Source organism: Gossypium raimondii, chromosome 3 (assembly GCF_025698545.1).
Source record: "Gossypium raimondii isolate GPD5lz chromosome 3, ASM2569854v1, whole genome shotgun sequence".
Taxonomy (NCBI): Eukaryota; Viridiplantae; Streptophyta; class Magnoliopsida; order Malvales; family Malvaceae; genus Gossypium; species Gossypium raimondii.
Window position 1 is genome coordinate 34,299,375 of NC_068567.1, and position 19,083 is coordinate 34,318,457.

The window sequence follows — 19,083 nt, forward strand, 5'->3', positions numbered from 1 at the left end:
ATGTGGGCTGGAGGCAAGTATGTCGTGAATCGTAGATCTTCTTCTTCTTCATTTGAACCCCTTTCACCGTCTTTAGGTTCGATCGGAACAGGCTCCGATTCAAAAAATAATGCAACTTCTCCACCATCCGGGTCGGGCTCTCGAGGTGGATCCACATCGGACTCATCATCCAACCCATCATCATCTGCAACGTACGAGGTCCCCTCGCCGGTGGACGCCGTAGGGTGTACATCATCCCTTCTTGTGGACGTTTCGTAACGTCCCCAATCAAATGTGGATTGCTAACCACTAGAAGTTGATGTCATTCCCCAGTATGTATTTCCAGCATCGAACATTGACCCACCTAGGTGTATGTCCCATCCACTATCGAGTGTCATGCAGGGGTTGTGTATTCCATACTACCACCAAACACGGGCTCTTCCGTGTTCTGCCTCCCACTAAAGGAGTGTCAAGTAGGGGTCGTGTATTCCTCTCAAAAAGCAATAGATGTTGAAGTTGCAAGTGCTTCATTTGGTGATCAAAATTGTACATATAACTCAAGATAGATGATCCACTAGTAAGATGAGTCTGCACCATTGCCTCCAAGCTACAACCGCCTTTGATACCAAATGAGTCATATGTCACGGGATCAACCAAAGCACAAAATCGATACTTAATAGACAAAAAAATAATTATTTTTTGACACTATTTTTTGAGAAGATGGTTTTGAAAAAATACTGTAGAAAAATAGTGTCTACGTGTATTCCTCTCAAAAAGCAGTAGATGTTAAAGCGTTTTTGACACTATTTTTTCAAAACCATCTTCTCAAAATTATTTTTTCAGAAACTACTAAACAAAAAAAAATCCATCTTGTCAATATAATTTTTTAAGACTCATACCAGAAACTATTACAAAAACCCTAAACCCTAAATACAAAATTATTTTTAAAAACCTTAAACCCTAATTTAATTTATTTTAAAAAATCTTAAACCTTAATTTATTTTATTTTAAAAAACCCTAAAACCTAATTTATTTTTTAAAATCCCTAACCCATAACCCTATAAATAAATTCCTAATTTATTTTAGCAAAACCCTAATCCTAATCCCTTAAAACCCTGGCACTAAACATGCAAATAGTCCTAACCCTAGAGAAAAAACACAAGCTAAAGTGCGTCCTTGAGGGAGCGTTTTTCCATGTCAACAAAGCACATCTATGTTAGCGAGCTTTTTGCTGAGATGGAAAAAAACGCTCCCTCAAGAACGTGCTTTTCTGAAATTTTCCCTTAAAACGTGCCTACGCAGAAGCATTTTTGTAATTTTGTCCAATTCCGGTAAATAAAGTTTAAAGTGAACCATTTCCGTAAATAAAGTAGGAAATGGGCCTTTTTTTGTAAAATGGTCTAATTTTTGAGTAGTGTCAAGTATCAATGTCAACAAGTATCTAGTAATGCTTGTTTAGAAAATTTTCAAAATTTTTGGGGTTTTGAGTCTAGTTGATATTTTGAACAATAGTCACTCAATTTTTATATCCAAATTATACATAGAAATATATTTTGGAGATTAGTTTAGATTTAAATCGAACGATTTCTCAAGATTTATGAATTGGATTTAGTAAAATTTGAAATTATATCTTGAAGATTCAAAATTATCTGAGCTCATCGAAGATATTCTTTTGTTTGATATTCTTCTAATTTTGCAAAAAAAAATCTTCCTTAGAGAATTACTACTTTGACAATTTAAAGAAACTACTACTACACTAATAATAATAATAATAATAATAATAATAATAATAGTTTTCGGCAATGGTTATCTTCACCAATGGCAAGAAATCCAAAGCGATTTTTGTTTGAATCTTCCTTCTTTTTTACATCAATCTCTTTATTATTGAAAACCATGGCTATATTTTTTGAAACCCATAAATCTATTGGTCCGAAGCTCTTAAATCTGTTCATATGGCTCCTTCATCCAGTTTTTGTTTTTAAACATTAAACCCAAACAAAGAATACTTTGATGGGAAACCCATGCCTTCCTTAGTAATCGGATTCAAAAACCTACATATTAACGGGTTAAAACCTTTCAAAAAAAAACCCAAATAAATTGAAGAAATGAAAACCACAAATAAAATCCTTAAAATCCCCAAATTTCATTAAAAATTTGAAGAGATTGGACCTTAATAGAATGGAAAATCATCTAGGCTTATTTGCTGAAAAAGATGTTCCCAAATTGTGATCAAATTAATGAAGCATAAGCACGGTACATACCAAGCATACTGGAGCAAATCGGTCAAACTATTTCCACCCTAAACCACTCTGCATTTTTTCCCTTAGTTGAAAAATGATGAGATTTTTTTTTTGTAGTAAAAATAGGATGGAATCAATTACAAACTAACAGAAGCCTCATTAAGAATTGATTATTTGATCGAATCTGATCGGCAACTTTAGAATGAGTTACATGGAATACTCAAGGACCAACCGGAAACTCTATCATTAATCTTGCCAGAATGTGGGGACCAGAATTCGCTTCTCTTGGAATCAATTTGATAATCATACGCCAATCACGTTTACATAGTTCTTAGATTCTTAATATCTAGTCTCTATTCACTTATCCCTTGAGACCACCAAGGATACCTTCAACAACTATAGTGCAATTAATCTTAATTATCACCTCTTTCCACATAACATCTCATGCTAGTTGAAGGCCATCGTAAATAGCCCAAAGCTCAGCTTATTCAACACTACAATTTTTAATATTTCTCTTAATCCCTCATAACCACCTACCATACTCATCCCTTACGACGGTTGTTGAAGAAGTGAGTCCTAAAGATGGATTGTGAGCTCCATCAACATTCAATTTAAAAGAACCAGTAGATGGTGGAATCCACCTACAATCCCTACTTCAATTACTAGAAGTTCCTCTAAACCTTTCAGGCTTCGGCTTAGTATATCTCGCCTAACACTAAGAGGATTAGATAACATTAACAAAGTTGAAAGAAACACCCTGGAAAACCGTAAGATTTCTTTATTTCCAAAGCCTCCAACAAACAATACCAAAGAAAAATTGCCAAATCACATCTTGAAATACTAATCCGAATACGTTTCTCAAATTTGCCAAAACCCAATCCTATAAAGAATAAGAGAAAATTTGAATTAAGAGGTTGGAATGGATAATATGTCTCTAAACTTCTCGTGCTTGACAAAAATCTCTTAAAACTTGAATAAAAGATTCTTCTGCGCTCTCACAAATTACACAGGAATGGTCCGTCGAAACTCTTCTTATACATTGTTCTGCGTTAGTCATTAAGCGTTCCTTCAAGACTAACTAGAGAAATTGACGAATCTGCTGAGGACTATCCAAAAACCAAACAAGCTTCTATTTATCTTACGGAGAATTAAAAGAATCCTTCAAAAGCATACTATAAGTAGATTTGACTATAAAATCACCATTTGGAGACCATCTAGAGACAAGTGCATCCTATCCAAACAGGCAATTCGGCGTCGAGGTTCTTGCAATATAAGAGAGAATATTACTATCTAGAAAACATCACAGATAACCCCAATTCCAATTTCCATCCATATATACAATCTCATTTAAAATTATAGAAGTGTTAATAAGAGCTGGATAATGACAGAAATTAAGAAGCGGACCCATACTCGCTATCTAATTATCAGTCCAAAATTTCACAAGGTTGCCATCACCAATAGACCAGATAATTTTTTGGAGTAACAAAGGCCAAATTTTTTTGAGTGATTCCAAATAAAAAAGCATTCACTTCGAGAGATATCATCCGAAACAACCTCAGATACCTTGTATTTGGAATAGAGAACTCTAACCCATAAATCTTACTTATTTGTAAAGAGATTAAAACCCAACTTGAGCATGAAAGAGTCATTTTGTTCTTAAGGCATCATAACCCAAGACTTCCATTAGGCAAAGGTTGGTAACAATCCCCCCAATTCACCAAAGACATCTTCTTATTGGAATCTGAACTCCCCCAAACAAAACCCGTAGTAATTTTTTAAATTTCTATGCAAATACATTATAAAAAGCATATTAGCATTCCTTCCATAGAAAGCATCTTCATAGCTTCTAGAAAGTAGTTAGGTATCGACAATAGTACAGACAGAACTAAAGTAACTCTTCCTGTCATAGAATGCATATTAGCATTCTAGTTATCTAATTTACACCTAACTTTATCCAAAACAAACTTGAAGGTATTCTTTGTGACTCACTTGTGAAACAATGGCAGTCCCAAATATGTCCCCAAATCATCTGAATGATGAAACCCAAGAATACTACAAATATTAGTGACATTGTTAACATTGGTATTTTTTGAAAAATATATAGTAGTTTTCTACCCATTAACTCCATGTCCCGAAGATGCTCCAAAAGTATTAAGAGCATCCTTGATTCTGTGCACCTAATCAACCTCATCTTTAACGAATAATGATAAATCATCTGTGAAGAAAAGGTGTGGGTGGCCCATCCTTACATAAAACGATTTGTTTCCAGGACTTATTTGTAACTTTCCTGTGAATTAACTGGCCTAATCTCTCCATATATAGTACAAAGATGTACGAATATAATGGGAAACCTTGCTAATACCCCTCTTAGGAACAAAATCATTCAAAAGCCTTTCGTTCCACACAATCTGTATGGAAACCGACGAAATACATTCCATGATGACATTAACCAAAGTTGAAGGAAAACCAACATCAACTAAGGTATCTTAAATAAAATCCCAATGAATTTTATCATATGCTTTCTCTAAATCCACTTTTATAGCCATCCAAGATTTCTTTCTTTTTTTGGTTCGCATTGTGTGTACAATCTCTTGGGCGATAATAATGTTGTTTGTGATTTGCCTCTCTACCACAAAACTCACTTGATTTTGAGTAGTAAGGAAAGGGAATATTGGCTTGAAATGGTTGGCGATAACTTTATAAAAATCTTGTACAAAACGTTGCAGAGGCTTATTGGGTGATAACGGGACAAAAAATCAGGACTCTTAATCTTCTGTATAAGAACTAAAAGCATCTTGTTAATAGAGGAATTGAGAGGTTTACCGAAAAAAACATCACAAACCCAAGAACAAACATCCAATCTAACCGTATCCCATTGGCTTTAATAAAAAGAGCATAAAGACCATCCGGGTCAGGAGCTTTTAGGGGACTCGTGCTAAACAATGCATTCTAAACTTCCTCATCAGTAATCTTAGGGCTAAAGAATTTAGAGTGCTAGAATCAAGTTTCAAGAAAAGACCACCAAAGGGAACAAGTCACACGATAGATCATCCAAAGAGTAAAGAGAGGAGAAAAAAACGAATCGTTTCATCATGAAGAATCTCATTATCATAGCACCAACTATCCCCAATTTTCAAAGCAAAAATTTTATTAGAATTTCGCCTTATAAGGGATTTATTTTAAAGAACTTTGTATTACGATCCCCAAAATAAATTCAGTCCAATCTTATTTTTTGCTTCCAAAGTAATTCTTCCTCATCAAATATTCCATCCATAACTCACTTTCAAGATTCAAAATATAGTTGCACCATCTACGATCTAAAGCAGCCTAAACCTTACCAATACGATTAGCAATCGACTGTTTCCTTCTAATGATGTGCCTATAAACCTCAGTATTCCATCTTTTAATATCAGTAGTAAGAGAAGTAAGATTAGCGTAAATTTTAGATCCATTTCTCCAATTATCACACACAAACTGAGCAAAATCTGGATGAGATATCCAATAAGATAGAAAGTGAAAAGGTCTAGGTTGAACTACTTGACTAGGAGAACTCATGGATAATAAAATGGTCTGTGATCAGATTTAAGTCGAGGAAGATGGAAAACTGTTATATCATATTAAAGCCGACACCACTTACTATTTCTAATTGCCCAGTCAAGTCTTTCAAAAATTGCCCCTCTTTTACAAGTAAATTAGGGACCTTTAAAGTCAAGATCCCTCAAGTCATTGCTATGAACAAATTTTTGGAATAACTGACATTTAGAGAAAATTAGTCGACCCCTTCTCTTTTCATCTGGGGAAAACACCGAATTGAAATCCCCCAACAAAAACAAAGGTTCGTTAATGGAATAAACAACTTGATCCAAGCGATCCCATAAAGCCTTACATTTCTATTTGTCTAGATAACCATAAACAAAAGTCACTAGAAAATTTTTGGATCCCAACTTCTTCCTCAAACGACAATGAATAAATTGTGCATCATTTAGGAGAACCTGGATTTGGACACTATTTTTCCAACAAATCCATAAATCCCCTGTAAAACCTCGAGCTTTGATTTTATGGGAACAATCCAAACCAATTCTTATTATAATTTTGTTCGCCTTCAAACCACTAACTCGAGACTCAAGAAATGCCATAACATCAACCTAAAAATCAGCAAAGGATTGATTGTGGTCATTTTGGGTGAAATCAACCTAAAAATAAAAAATCAAACCACTAACTTGAGTCTCAAGGAATGCCATAACATCAACCTAAAAATCAGCAAATGATTGAATGTGGTCATTTTGGTCACCCAAAAAATATTTTTTTAAAGTATTGATTGTGGTAAAAGAAAATAAGGATTAAAGTGAAAAAACGGCAAAAACTAAAATAATATCAAAAAATTGTCAAATTGTACTTGTTTATCCCATTCTTGAAAATTCTAAATTTCTTTTTTCTTTTAATAATGAAATTTTAAAATTTAAAACATAAAAACAAATTGAATAAATTGTTGAACATTTTTATCCATTGATATGTCAACCAATTTGTTATTATAAAAATTACAGTATCTTTTCCTTTTCTAGATTAGCATGGAAGATTCAAGATTATGTAATCAAAAGAAAATTTAAGTTTTGTAGACACTATCTTAATTTTAATATCATTATAACAATTAGGTTGACATTATCAATAGATAAATTTTTAATAATTTATTCATTTTGAAATTTAAATTTTAATATTAAAAAGTTAGAATTTTTGGGAATGAGATAAACAAGTACAGTTTGACAATTTTTGTGTATTATTTTAATCTCTACCGCTTTTTCACTTTAATCCTTGATTTTTTACCCCAATCAATACTTTTAAAAAATATTTTTTTCAATAATCAAAATGAGAGAAACCTAAAAATTGGGTGGCCAAAATGAAAGTGTAAACATGATGTGACATGTACAGTTACCCGTCGTTAGAGATTCAATACTTGGGTGACTAAATTGAAGCATTCTAAAAGTTGAGTGACCAAATTGCAAGAATTTCATTTTGAGTGACCAAAATGGAAGCACCTTAAAAGTTGGGTGACCAACTAGGTAATTTACCCTTTATTTTTAATTACCCTTCTACAATAAGGATAATGTTAATGTCAACTGAACTAAGAGGATATGTTAATATATTGCCTATTATGGACTCCCAAACCCAACATTTATACTCAAATAATAACACCTACAAAACAACTCAACCCTTAATTAAGATGATAAACGTACTTTAGTGTGCTCGAACCAACGATCTCCTAAATTGACAATAATATTATGCCAATCGAGTTAAGAGTTCTAATAATTTTTTTTAATATCTCAAAACACATCCTAAGGTTTTTAGAGTATAAAAACATATAAACTTAACTTTTAATCGAAAAAATTAAGAAAATAATTATTGAAAAGATATAAAGCAGGCGTGAAATTAGGTTTGAACATAGGTAATGAATGTTGATTTTGTAAAACAACCGTTAAATGTAAGGACAAGCACTTGCTCAACTTTAGGACTAGATTCCAAAAATGTCATCACCATGCTTAAGTTATCAATTCAGAAGATAAGCCTCAGCCGCATTTATGATTTGCCTATTTTCGGTTACGTTTTCATTTTCTCAAATCACAACTTTTGCCTCCCAAAACTTACATTAAGCTTTATTAAATTATGAATTCCAGTTTTGTCAGCAACCGTTAGCCCACACTACCTTTCGCCCTCTTTATTTTTCATTGCTGAAAAGAAATGTTTTTTTTTTATGCTTACTCACCGCACACTATCTCGTTTAACGCCAAAAATCTTCTTGTTCATTGCCTGAATTTGTTTCCCAAAATCTTCATCTCAATCTCTGGTTTTCCACTTTCCTCTCCTTTCCATTGCCTACTTCTGCCTTTACTTGTCTTCTTAGCTTCTCCTCCTTTTATTCACATATATTTCTCTACCCCTTCTCCTTCCCTTTACTCCTCTTAAGCTTTCTCACTGCAACCTGTTACTCTCATTCTTCTCCTCGTCTGTTTCTTTTTTTGTTACTGTTTTTGCGTTCTTCCTTGAGAAAAGGGTCTCTTTCTTATAATGTAATCTTGATCAAATTGTCTTTTTTTGCTTCCTTTCTCTGTTTGATTAATGCTCATTTCTTGCTTTAAACTTGTTCTGGTATGTTTGCAGTTATGGATTCTCGTTAATATTGCTCCACTGCCATTTTTTTTTTATCTTAAAGGTTTCTTCTTGGATTTTTATCAACGCCCATTTGCTTTAGATTGTTTTAAACGATCTGAAATGGAGTTTAGGATGATGGGTTTTCGTTAATTTTCCGGTATTTCGCTTTTAAACTCTTTAAAACTTTTAACTTATGTGAGATTCCTGTTTGGCTTTTTTAGCATGTAAGATTGTAGCATGTAATTTGTCAAAGATCTAACTGCCTTTGTGCTTGTTGTTTTAATTTTGGCGGGATTTAGTTGATATCAAGAAAGCTTCTGTTTTGTAAAAAAAAAGAGGTAAATAAAGAAGGATTATGGATCTAAGTTTGGTTGAATTTGATCATTAATTTCGATCTGAAGAGATGGATAACATTTTTTGGTTCCGTTCCGTTAACTAAGACCTTTATTAAATTCACTTATGGAATTTGCTCGCTAGCACTTAGCTCCCTTGACTTTTTTTGCAGACAAACTGAATTTCAGGTGTTTTGATTCGTATCTAATTTGATTCTTTTCATAGGAATATATCTAAATCATTCTTTACACATTCATTGAAATGTAAGTTTATTTTATTCTGAATATTTAGTTACTGCCCTTATCAAGGGTCAATTTACACATAGGAAAAATGATAAACTCCCATCATTTTTCTCCTACAATGACCAGCCAAATGTTATCTGTATACCCATAATTTCACCAACTTAATTATCTTACCTTATGCAACTTTAGTTTCCGTACTGGCCTCTCGAGTCCTTCAATCTTTTTCAGTGTGTTGTGTCTTGTATTCTGTCTTTCATTGAGTTCTGTCAACTGAGAAAGTGAAAGAAAAAGTCAACATTGAGGTACCATGGAAGAAACTTTTGTTCCATTCCGTGGAATCAAGAATGATCTGAAAGGAAGGCTTTTATGCTACAAGCAAGACTGGACTGGTGGCTTAAGTGCAGGTATCAGGTTTGTAACATCCATTGCCCAGCTCCACTTATGCAAAGGATACAATGAGCTCAACGAAGAATTATCTGAAGCTTGTGAACATCATTATTAAAAAGGCTACTATCATTTCAAAGTAATGCTTTTTAAAGATGTAACATATTTAGTTTTTGATTGTTTAGGATTCTTGCTCCAACGACATATATATTCTTTGCTTCGGCAATTCCAGTTATATCCTTCGGAGAGCAGTTGGAAAGAAATACAGGTGGGGACTAGACAGTTATACATGTATAACATGTTCTGCTATGTTTGTCATGATTTCTCAGTGATACTTTCTTGTTACTTTAGATGGAAGTTTGACTGCAGTACAAACTCTTGCATCGACAGCACTTTGTGGAATCATTCATTCACTTGTTGGAGGACAGCCCTTGCTCATACTTGGAGTTGCAGAGCCAACAGTATTGATGTATACGTTTATGTTCAACTTTGCAAAGGACCGGAAAGATTTGGGGCATAAACTCTTCTTAGCCTGGACTGGATGGTATTTCTTTGATTCCAGCATACTTGAGTACTGAACCAGATAGGTTGTCTGATGGCACTGTGCTTTTTTCTTTACTTTGATGGACTATCAGGGTTTGTGTCTGGACGGCACTTTTGCTTTTCATATTGGCAATTTTAGGGGCATGTTCTATAATAAATCGTTTTACACGTGTTGCCGGTGAATTATTTGGTCTACTAATTGCGATGCTTTTCATGCAGCAAGCTATTCGGGTGAGTACCCTTATATAGTTAACATTATTAAATGAAATGATCTATTCTTATGATCAGGATAACTGAAATTTTTATGTATAGGCTTTTAAGTGTCACTTACTTTTTTCTAGTGTTATTTTGTTTTTTTTTTTAAATTAAAATGTACTGATACTTTTCTCATACATTCCCTCCCAAGAATTTGCTAAATTTGAACATAATGAATTGAATTCTACAGGGAATTGTGGAGGAGTTTGGCATTCCTCACAGAGAAAATCCTGAGCAAACAGCATTGCAGGCTTCTTGGCGATTTGGGAATGGAATGTTTGCACTGGTTCTGTCCTTTGGGCTCCTCCTTACTGCACTAAAGAGCCGTAAAGCAAGATCCTGGCGCTATGGAACAGGTATTGCAGTGTATTTCCAATTTATTGGAGGCTGTTACATTCGTTTTTTCCACTTTAGTTCCGTAACCCAATTACTGTCTAGATCTTGCTTTCATCATTAGGTTATCTCTTTGTTCAGTTCCCTGGTTAGAGAAAGCTCATACTTTTGTCTTCCTTACTTATTTCACTGACTTATGTATCTTATTTTGATAGGCTGGCTTCGAGGTTTTGTAGCAGATTATGGGGTGCCACTTATGGTGCTTTTGTGGACTGCTGTTTCCTACATACCCGTTAATGATGTTCCAAGAGGTATTCCAAGGCGTCTTTTCAGTCCAAACCCATGGTCTCCCGGTGCATATTCTAATTGGACTGTTATCAAGGTGAATCCTTTTTTGGTTTTCAAATCTTTAGCATCAGTTTACTGCATTCCCTTCGTGGGAGCTAATTTTTGTTGAATTTCCTTCAAAACCTGCCAAGAGACTCATTTCTTTTTTGTGAGTTTGCAGGAAATGGTGAATGTGCCCCCTCTTTACATAGTTGGGGCATTTATTCCAGCAACCATGATTGCCGTCCTTTACTATTTTGACCACAGTGTAGCATCTCAACTTGCTCAACAGAAAGAGTTCAATCTGAAAAAGCCACCTTCATACCATTATGACCTTCTTCTTTTGGGTTTTCTGGTGCGCCATTATCATGCTTAATTTTTTTTTTTAATGATGAACCTATTACATAACAAATGTTGTTCTTTTCTGCAGAAAGCTTTTATTTTTATTTTTTTGTCTTAACTCTAAATATGATTTGACCAGGTTATATTATGCGGTCTTATTGGCATTCCACCATCTAATGGTGTTATTCCACAGTCCCCTATGCATACAAAAAGTTTAGCAACTCTTAAACATCAGGTATAGATGATTTGCGAGTTGACAATATACAAATGTATTATGTGTCAAGCTCAAACATAATTTAACTGAAATTTCTATCATTCTGTATGTGGTTACAACAATTGGCCACCCAACTCTTCTTTGTCTTTCCTTGTTCATTGTATTGTTTTGTTAACGTTTCACAAAGTAATTTCTAAAATTAGATTTGTCTCCTGAGGGTAAGACACAGAAGCTCGAACAATTTTCTTACATATTGGGAGCAAAATTTCCAGTTTCCTATGATATTTTGTTGTCCTCTAACCATATTTCTGATTATTAATGCAGACAGTTCTGCTTTCATATGTGAATCATTGTGATTGGTTCTTTTGTTTTATTGGTAACAGCTTTTGCATAATAAGCTTGTATCAACTGCCCGGAAAAGTATTAGTAGAAATTCAAGCCTGAGTCAACTATATCAAAGCATGCAAGAGGCATACAATGAGATGCAGACTCCACTTGTCTATCAGCTTCCATCCACTCTGGTAGATTAATTTGTATTCATAATTTTGATTTGCACCATCTATTATGGTCCCCTGCCGCCCTTACCTTTTAGTTAAAATAGGGACTGAAAGAACTGAAAGAATCCACTGTCCAACTGGCTTCAAGTACTGGTAACATTGATGCACCTGTTGACGAGACCATTTTTGACGTTGCTAAGGAAATCGATGAGCTTTTACCTGTAGAAGTCAAAGAACAACGTTTCAGTAACTTGCTTCAGGCATTGATGGTTGGTGGGTGTGTTGCTGCTATGCCTCTACTTAAGAAGATCCCCACTTCTGTTCTTTGGGGTTATTTTGCTTTCATGGCCATCGAAAGCTTGCCAGGAAATCAATTTTGGGAGAGAATATTGCTGCTTTTCACTGCTCCAGGTCGGCGATACAAGTATGTTTCTGTTTCTTCCCCCCTTTTAACTTCCTTTTTCTTTTGAGTACTAGCTGTTGTAGTCGTTATGTAGCCAAAGTTAGCACGTGCTCCTCTTCCTAGTACAGGGCTCTTGTATGCAGACAGTTGTATTCTAATGCTCATTTCTCATCATAGCTTGTCATAAAAACTGTCTTGTATGTAGACAGTCATTTCTCACATCAAGTAATCCTCATACAAGATGAATAATCTGAATAGTTCTGCTCTAATACTATGACTTGCTTTTATTCTTTGAAGATTAGATATCTGAATTCCTGCATGATCTGTTGTGTCAGGGTGTTGGAGGATTCTCATGCAACCTTTGTTGAGATTGTACCTTTCAAAACTATCGCCACCTTTACCTTGTTCCAGACAGTTTACTTGCTAGTATGCTTTGGCATAACATGGATCCCAATAGCTGGGGTCCTTTTCCCACTTTTGATCATGCTTCTTGTGCCAGTGCGCCAATATTTGCTCCCCAAGTTTTTCAAAGGTGCCCATCTTCAGGACCTTGATGCCGCAGAATATGAGGAAGCTCCAGCCATTGCCTACAACATGACATTTGAAGTATGCTTTCTAAACCTCACTTTAGCTCATCACGGATTTGTTCGTAGCTCAGGCTGCTATTAGTGTTTGATTCACTTTGTCCTCTATAGCCATAACTGGATTCAAAACTGCATTTGGCAACTGTATCTGCAACTGTATACACTGTTGCCGATATTTGAATGGCATAAAGAGAGCATATTTTCATTTTATGGATCATATTGCTCTCTTAGATCTTTCCTGATACATCATGATTTTTGTATACTGGACAGGACCAAGAAAGGCAGGCAACAGCTACTAATAGCGATGGTTTAGAAATTCTAGATGAAATTATGACAAGAAGCCGTGGAGAAATCCGGCGTACACAGAGTCCTAAAGTATCAAGTACAACTCCATCTTCAGTAGGGGACATAAAACCTTCTTACAGCCCAGGGGTCTTGCAAAATGCCTATAGTCCTCGGATTAGTCAACTGAGGGGAAAGACTGAAAAGGTACTTGAATTAAAGCAAACTCCCAGTCCTGGGCCATCTACACTTGGACAAAGTAGTCGTGCTTCATCATCAATCTAAAAGAAAAATAATAATAAGTCCTCTTTTTTAATATCTATTTAGTGGTGTGGTTTGATAAGTTTAAATGTCAGTGCAACTCGAGAGGTCTTTTGTTTCAGTGTGTTTTCCTGTTCTGTCTAACAATAGGGTGATTGACACTTCTTTTACTTTATTATTTTACCCTTTACTACCGAAGCATGGAATAACAGCAAATATGCCAATTGTTTACAAACTAATAAAAAAAACCTCATGTACGGTAAATTTATATAAAATTAAAGCTAAGGTTTTAAAGTGTGTAATCATGTTGTTGAAACCATTTTTTGAAAAATAAAAATTTTGGGTTGTCGACTTAAAAAAATGAAAATTGGGAGACGCCACCAATCTTTTATTAGGGTGTGATTGGATCACCTAAAAAATAGCTTTGGTCTACAAAATTTTTAGAAAACGGGTTCGGGAGTCAGTTACGTACGAGGAAGGATTAGCACCCTCGTAACGCCCAAAAATTGGAACCTAGTTAATTAATTAATGTCTTAAGGTCGAGAATTTGGAAAAACGTAATCCTTAGTAAAACTTAAAAGGCTACGTATTAAGACCCTTATTATTTCAGAGAAAGAAGATACCACACCCAATGCGTTAGGGCACAGCATTCTAATTTTCCCCCAAAAATGAATTGGCCCAAAATACTTGTACAATAAAACTTTAAAAGAATATCCGCTTATCCAAGATTTAAGAAATCACACCCAATACGTTAGGGCACGATTCCTCTAGAATCCCAAACTCGGAATATTTCCTTTACTTTAAAAGAACATCCACTTATCCAAGATTTAAGAAATCACACCCAATACGTTAGGGCACAATTCCTTTAAAATTCCAAACTCGGAATATTTCCTTTATGACTTTTTTTAAAAATCTTCATTTCGAGAAATCAATGCGTCACATCCAATACGTTAGGACACAACGTGTTGAATTCCCGATAATGAGCTCTTATTTTGATTAAAAGAATATCTATTTTGAAAAAGTTTGATTTTAAAAATCGAGTAAAAAAATGTAATGTTATGTTACATTAAATATATAATGCAATAATAAGTACTACGATAGCATAGAAATAATGCAAATATATGAACAAATAAATAAAATAATGGCACGCAAAATATCAAATAAATAGACAAGATAATAAAAAATATGTAAACCTAAATTAATAGACAAATAATTGAAATAAACAAAAAAATATACATGTACCCATGAAAATATATAAGTTTAAAATAATTAAAATAATATCAAAATTAATAAAACATGTGTCTAAAATATACAAAAAATATTAGTTTTTTTCTAAGGTATAAATACATACAAAAGAAACATATTTATATATATACATATAATAATAACAATAATTTCATAAAAAAATTTATTAGAAATACTGATTTTAAGAAAAAAAAATATGAGAAAGGACTAAATTGGGTCGCAAGTAAAAAAACAGGGGTGAATCCGCAAATAAATAAAGTCTGGAGGTCCAAATTGAACGCGCGAATTACATAGAGGGGCTGGAAGGGCAATTTTCCCTTCTCCTCTAGAACGGTGTCGTTCAAGAAGGGTTAAATTGAAATTAAAATAAATTACAGAGTGAATTTAAAAACATAAAAAACCTAATTATAAAGATATTTAAAGGCGGAGGGGCTAAAAGCGCAATTTGCCCCTCCGTGTAAAAAACACGTGGATCCTGGGTCCGGGTCGGGTTGACGCGCGGATCCTCCCCTCAAAACGGCGCCATTTCCAATTGGCTATTTAAGCCAGAATTAAATCCAAATTTCATTTCAAAACCCATTTTTTTTTAAAAAAACAAATCTTTCAAAAAAAAAACCTCTCAGCCCTTCAGTCCTCCGACCATCGGTCGGTCATCGGACGGTCACCGGCCACCGTGCCGGCCGCCATTCTCCGACGCCGGCACCACCGTCTGCGGTGGCCGGAAAAGGAAAAAATCCTCCTTTTAGCCTTTTCGACCCCCCTTTGCCCAAATCTGGGCTTAAAACTTTCAAAATAAAGGTAGAGACGCCTCAAAAACTCGAGAAACCTTTCGGTTTCTGACCGTCTTTCCTCAGAGACGGCTACCTCGGAGGCACACGGCGATTTAGGCGCCAAACGCAGGTGGTTTCCTTCCTTCCCTTATCTATTTTATTTGTATATCTATAATGATAAAAACAATTATAAATAAAATAAAAAAACTACAAGTAACAACCTTTTGATTCGTTGGTTTCTCTATTGTGTTGGAAAAAAAATAAAGCTTTTTCTTGATTTCGAAAATCCGATCCGTTTACAGCATTGGAATGGCTTTTTTATAGCCAAATAAAATAAATGAAATCAGGAAACGAATTTTGATTGATTCGATCTGATTTGATTTGACTTTTGTTTCCTTTCTTGTTCGCAGGTGTAGATCGTGAAGATCCGGGGCTTGGCTTGGCTCAGTTACGGCGCTGTTGCCTCCTGGAAACCCTAGGGTTTCCTGAATCAGTCTTGGGCCTCTAAGCTTTGGGCCCCCTTGCTGTATTTAGGGTTTTTGGCCTTGCGGCCGGTTATTTGCTTTGTAAAAATTGGGCTTTATATCTGATGTTTTTATTTACAAAAGGGCAGATAAAATTTAGGTATTACAGCTGCCCCTCTTTGCTCGTAGTCGTGTAACGGGAATGGAGCAAAGACTTTAAAAATGCCAAATTTTGCCCGGTCGTGCTGGACTTGGTACTCTTCTTCTTCAAGCAGCCTCATTCCTTCCTACTGCATCTTTAAAGGTATAGGAACTAGTGCTTCAATCTACTCCACTGCAACTTCAGGGAGATAAGACTAGATGGCTTAAATATGCTTCCCACTATCTTGGAAAGATAAGATTCGTCGTCTTCGATCTGCTCCACTACTGCTTAGGGAAATAAGATCTACAATCTTCAACTATCTCCGCTGCTACTCAGGGAGACAAGGCTTGGTGGCTTAAATCTGCTTCCCACTATCTTGGAAAGATAAGATTTGCCGTCTTCGATCTGCTCCACTACTGCTTAGGGAGATAAGATCTACAATTTTCAACATACTCCGCTGCCGCTCAGGGAGGCAAGGCTTGGTGGCTTAAATCTGCTTCCCACTATCTTGGAAAGATAAGATTTGCCGTCTTCGATCTGATCCACTACTGCTTAGGGAGATAAGATCTACAATTTTCAACCTACTCCGCTGCCGCTCAAGGAGACAAGGCTTGGTGGCTTAAATCTGCTTCCCACTATCTTGGAAAGATAAGATTTGCCGTCTTCGATCTGCTCCACTACTTGCTTAGGAGATAAGATCTACAATTTTCAACCTACTCACGCCGCTCAGGAGACAAGGCTTGGTGGCTTAAATCGCTTCCCACTATCTTGGAAAGATAAGATTTGCCATCTTCGATCTGCTCCACTACTGCTTAGGGAGATAAGATCTACAATTTTCAACCTATTCCGCTGCCGCTCAGGGAGACAAGGCTTGGTGGCTTAAATCTGCTTCCCACTATCTTGGAAAGATAAGATTTGCCGTCTTCGATCCGTTCGCCATCGCTTAGGAGATAAGATCTACAATTTTCAACCTACTCATTGCTCGCTCAGGAGACAAGGCTTGGTGACTCAAATCTGCTTCCCACTATCTTGGAAAGATAAGATTCGCCATTTTCGATCTGCTCCACTACTGCTTAGGGAGATAAGATCAACAATTTTCACTGATCTGTTTTCTGTAGAACATGACCTTTATAATGAACCTAATTATGTCTAAAGATTAGGATGTCATGATTAAAATGAATCAAATGATCCTAACTAGACGTGTATGAATGACATTTGAATGCATGCAGAATGTCATTTTTCGAGAATTATCATTTCTTCAAGTTTATTAAGGCTTTGTCGCTGACGCCTTTTGCTTGGCTGATATCTCCAGAGAAATACTTAATCAAATTGCCTCCCATTGTGCACTTTTAAAGTGCAATCCTCTAGAAGGCAGAATTTGTACCATATTCCTTCTACCACGACTTAAGAGTAAGAAAATTTTGACTCTTCTCAATCCTCTCCTATCGTAATTTAAGGATACGAATTATGAAATTTGTTCACCACTCTCAGGGTGTCCTACCAAATATTCATGCCGAAATGAGGAGCTTCCTTTCTATAGGGGACTTCTTCCAACCCCATCAAGACTTCTTGCTATCTCATTTGACATTCAGACAACCAAATCCGAAAAAATAGTTTTAATTTGGACTTTTCCTTCTTAGGCTCTTTAATCTTTAAACTTAGGTGTTCTAAAGAATAGCTCTGTTTCAGGTTACTAAATTATTTAGAAATTTCTAAAGTAATATACAAAACTTCTTTTGTGAAAGTTTATTATTCCATCAATCATTATTCTAATGCGACATGCTTGCACAAAAATCAAAAATATTGAGTAAGAGATTAATTCAAGAATTTATTGATAGTAAGTGTCCTAAAAAGAAAAAGTATTCAAGAACAACAAAGAATGAAGTTTTTTTACAAGAACCAACCAACTTGGTACAAATATTATGAAGATTAGGTGCTTTGGATATCGTCGCTTGAACTTCTCCGTGCAAGCCAAGAACCATTCTGAATTTAACATGTGTTTAGGGGATCTACAGTACTTTGCCAATGCCTCCAAGACGTCGTTCATCCTTTTATTGTTGACTTTAGCGAAGCAAGATCACCATGTGCCCCAATCTGACAATGTTTGAGCCGCCCTTTTCGGGTTTTCAACTCAAACCCCCTTTGGTCTCAAGGCGCCCTTTTCGGGTTTTCATCTTGGCCTCTCCTCTTTTTTTTTAGAAATCAGAGCGCCCTTTGCGGGTTTTCACTTTGATTCCTCCCTTTCTTCAAGTGAAATATTTCTTAACTGAGTCTGAATTTACAGGATTCGAAAGATTTTTGCCATCCATTTCACTCAAAATCAAATCGCCTCCAAAAAAAGCCTTTTTCACAACATAAGGTCCTTCCCAGTTTGGCATCCATTTCCTTCTGAAATCCTTTTGTAAAGGGAGGATCTTTTTCAAAACCAAATCCCCTTCATGAAATTCTCTGGGATGAACCTTCTTATTATAAGCTCGCATCATTCGCTTCTGATACATTTGGCCATGACAAATGGCTTTTAATATTTTCTCTTCAATCAGGTTCAATTGATCATACCGAGATTGGATCCATTCGGCTTCATCCAATTTTAACTCAGCCAATACCCGAAGAGAAGGAATTTCAACCTCGATGGGTAACACTGCCTCCATTCCATAAACCAAAGAAAAGGTGTTGCCCAAGAGAAGTCCCGACAGATGTTCTAGAAGTAAGCGCGAAAGCGAAAGTAACTTCTCATGCCAATCTTTGTAAGTTTCACCATTTTCGCCACGATTTTCTTGATATTTTTATTTGTCGCTTCCACTGCACCATTCATTTTCGGGCGATACGGTGATGAATTATGGTGTCTAATGTTGAACTGATCGCAAACTTCCGCTATTGTGCTGTTATTCAGATTCAACACATTGTTAGATATGATCCTTTCAGGCATTCCATATCGACATATAATCTCCTTCTTCAAAAACTTACTGACTGCTGACTTCGTGACATTAGCATATGACACTGCCTCTACCCACTTAGTGAAGTAGTCAATAACCACAAAAATGAAACGATGTCCATTAGAAGCCTTCGGTGATATTGGTCCAATGACGTCCATACCCCACA

General features: G+C 35.6%; 1 protein-coding gene across 2 annotated transcripts; it reads left to right on the plus strand.

The window, feature by feature from the left end:
* Window positions 1–7,882: 7,882 nt before the first annotated feature.
* LOC105794129 (probable boron transporter 2) lies at window positions 7,883–13,561 on the plus strand. 2 transcript variants are annotated; one of them, XM_012623133.1, is made up of 12 exons: window positions 7,883–9,349; window positions 9,508–9,590; window positions 9,713–9,866; window positions 9,958–10,096; window positions 10,311–10,476; window positions 10,669–10,835; window positions 10,962–11,135; window positions 11,262–11,357; window positions 11,720–11,857; window positions 11,938–12,257; window positions 12,572–12,842; window positions 13,091–13,561. In XM_012623133.1, exons 1-12 carry the CDS (start codon window positions 9,246–9,248, stop codon window positions 13,385–13,387), a joined length of 2,109 nt encoding a protein of 702 aa, XP_012478587.1. In that variant the 5' UTR covers window positions 7,883–9,245; the 3' UTR covers window positions 13,388–13,561. The 2 variants fall into 2 exon arrangements, with proteins under 2 accessions (XP_012478587.1, XP_012478586.1); XM_012623132.2 differs by having other exon boundaries at window positions 7,884–9,349; window positions 9,674–9,866.
* Window positions 13,562–19,083: the final 5,522 nt, after the last annotated feature.

Bases quoted from the DNA above. Each gene is read 5' to 3' on its own strand.
- LOC105794129 (XM_012623132.2), top strand. From the start codon at position 9,246: ATGGAAGAAACTTTTGTTCCATTCCGTGGAATCAAGAATGATCTGAAA. The intron at 11,136-11,261 runs GTGCGCCATTAT...TGATTTGACCAG, and splicing joins TTCTTCTTTTGGGTTTTCTG to GTTATATTATGCGGTCTTAT. The intron at 11,358-11,719 runs GTATAGATGATT...TATTGGTAACAG, and splicing joins TAGCAACTCTTAAACATCAG to CTTTTGCATAATAAGCTTGT.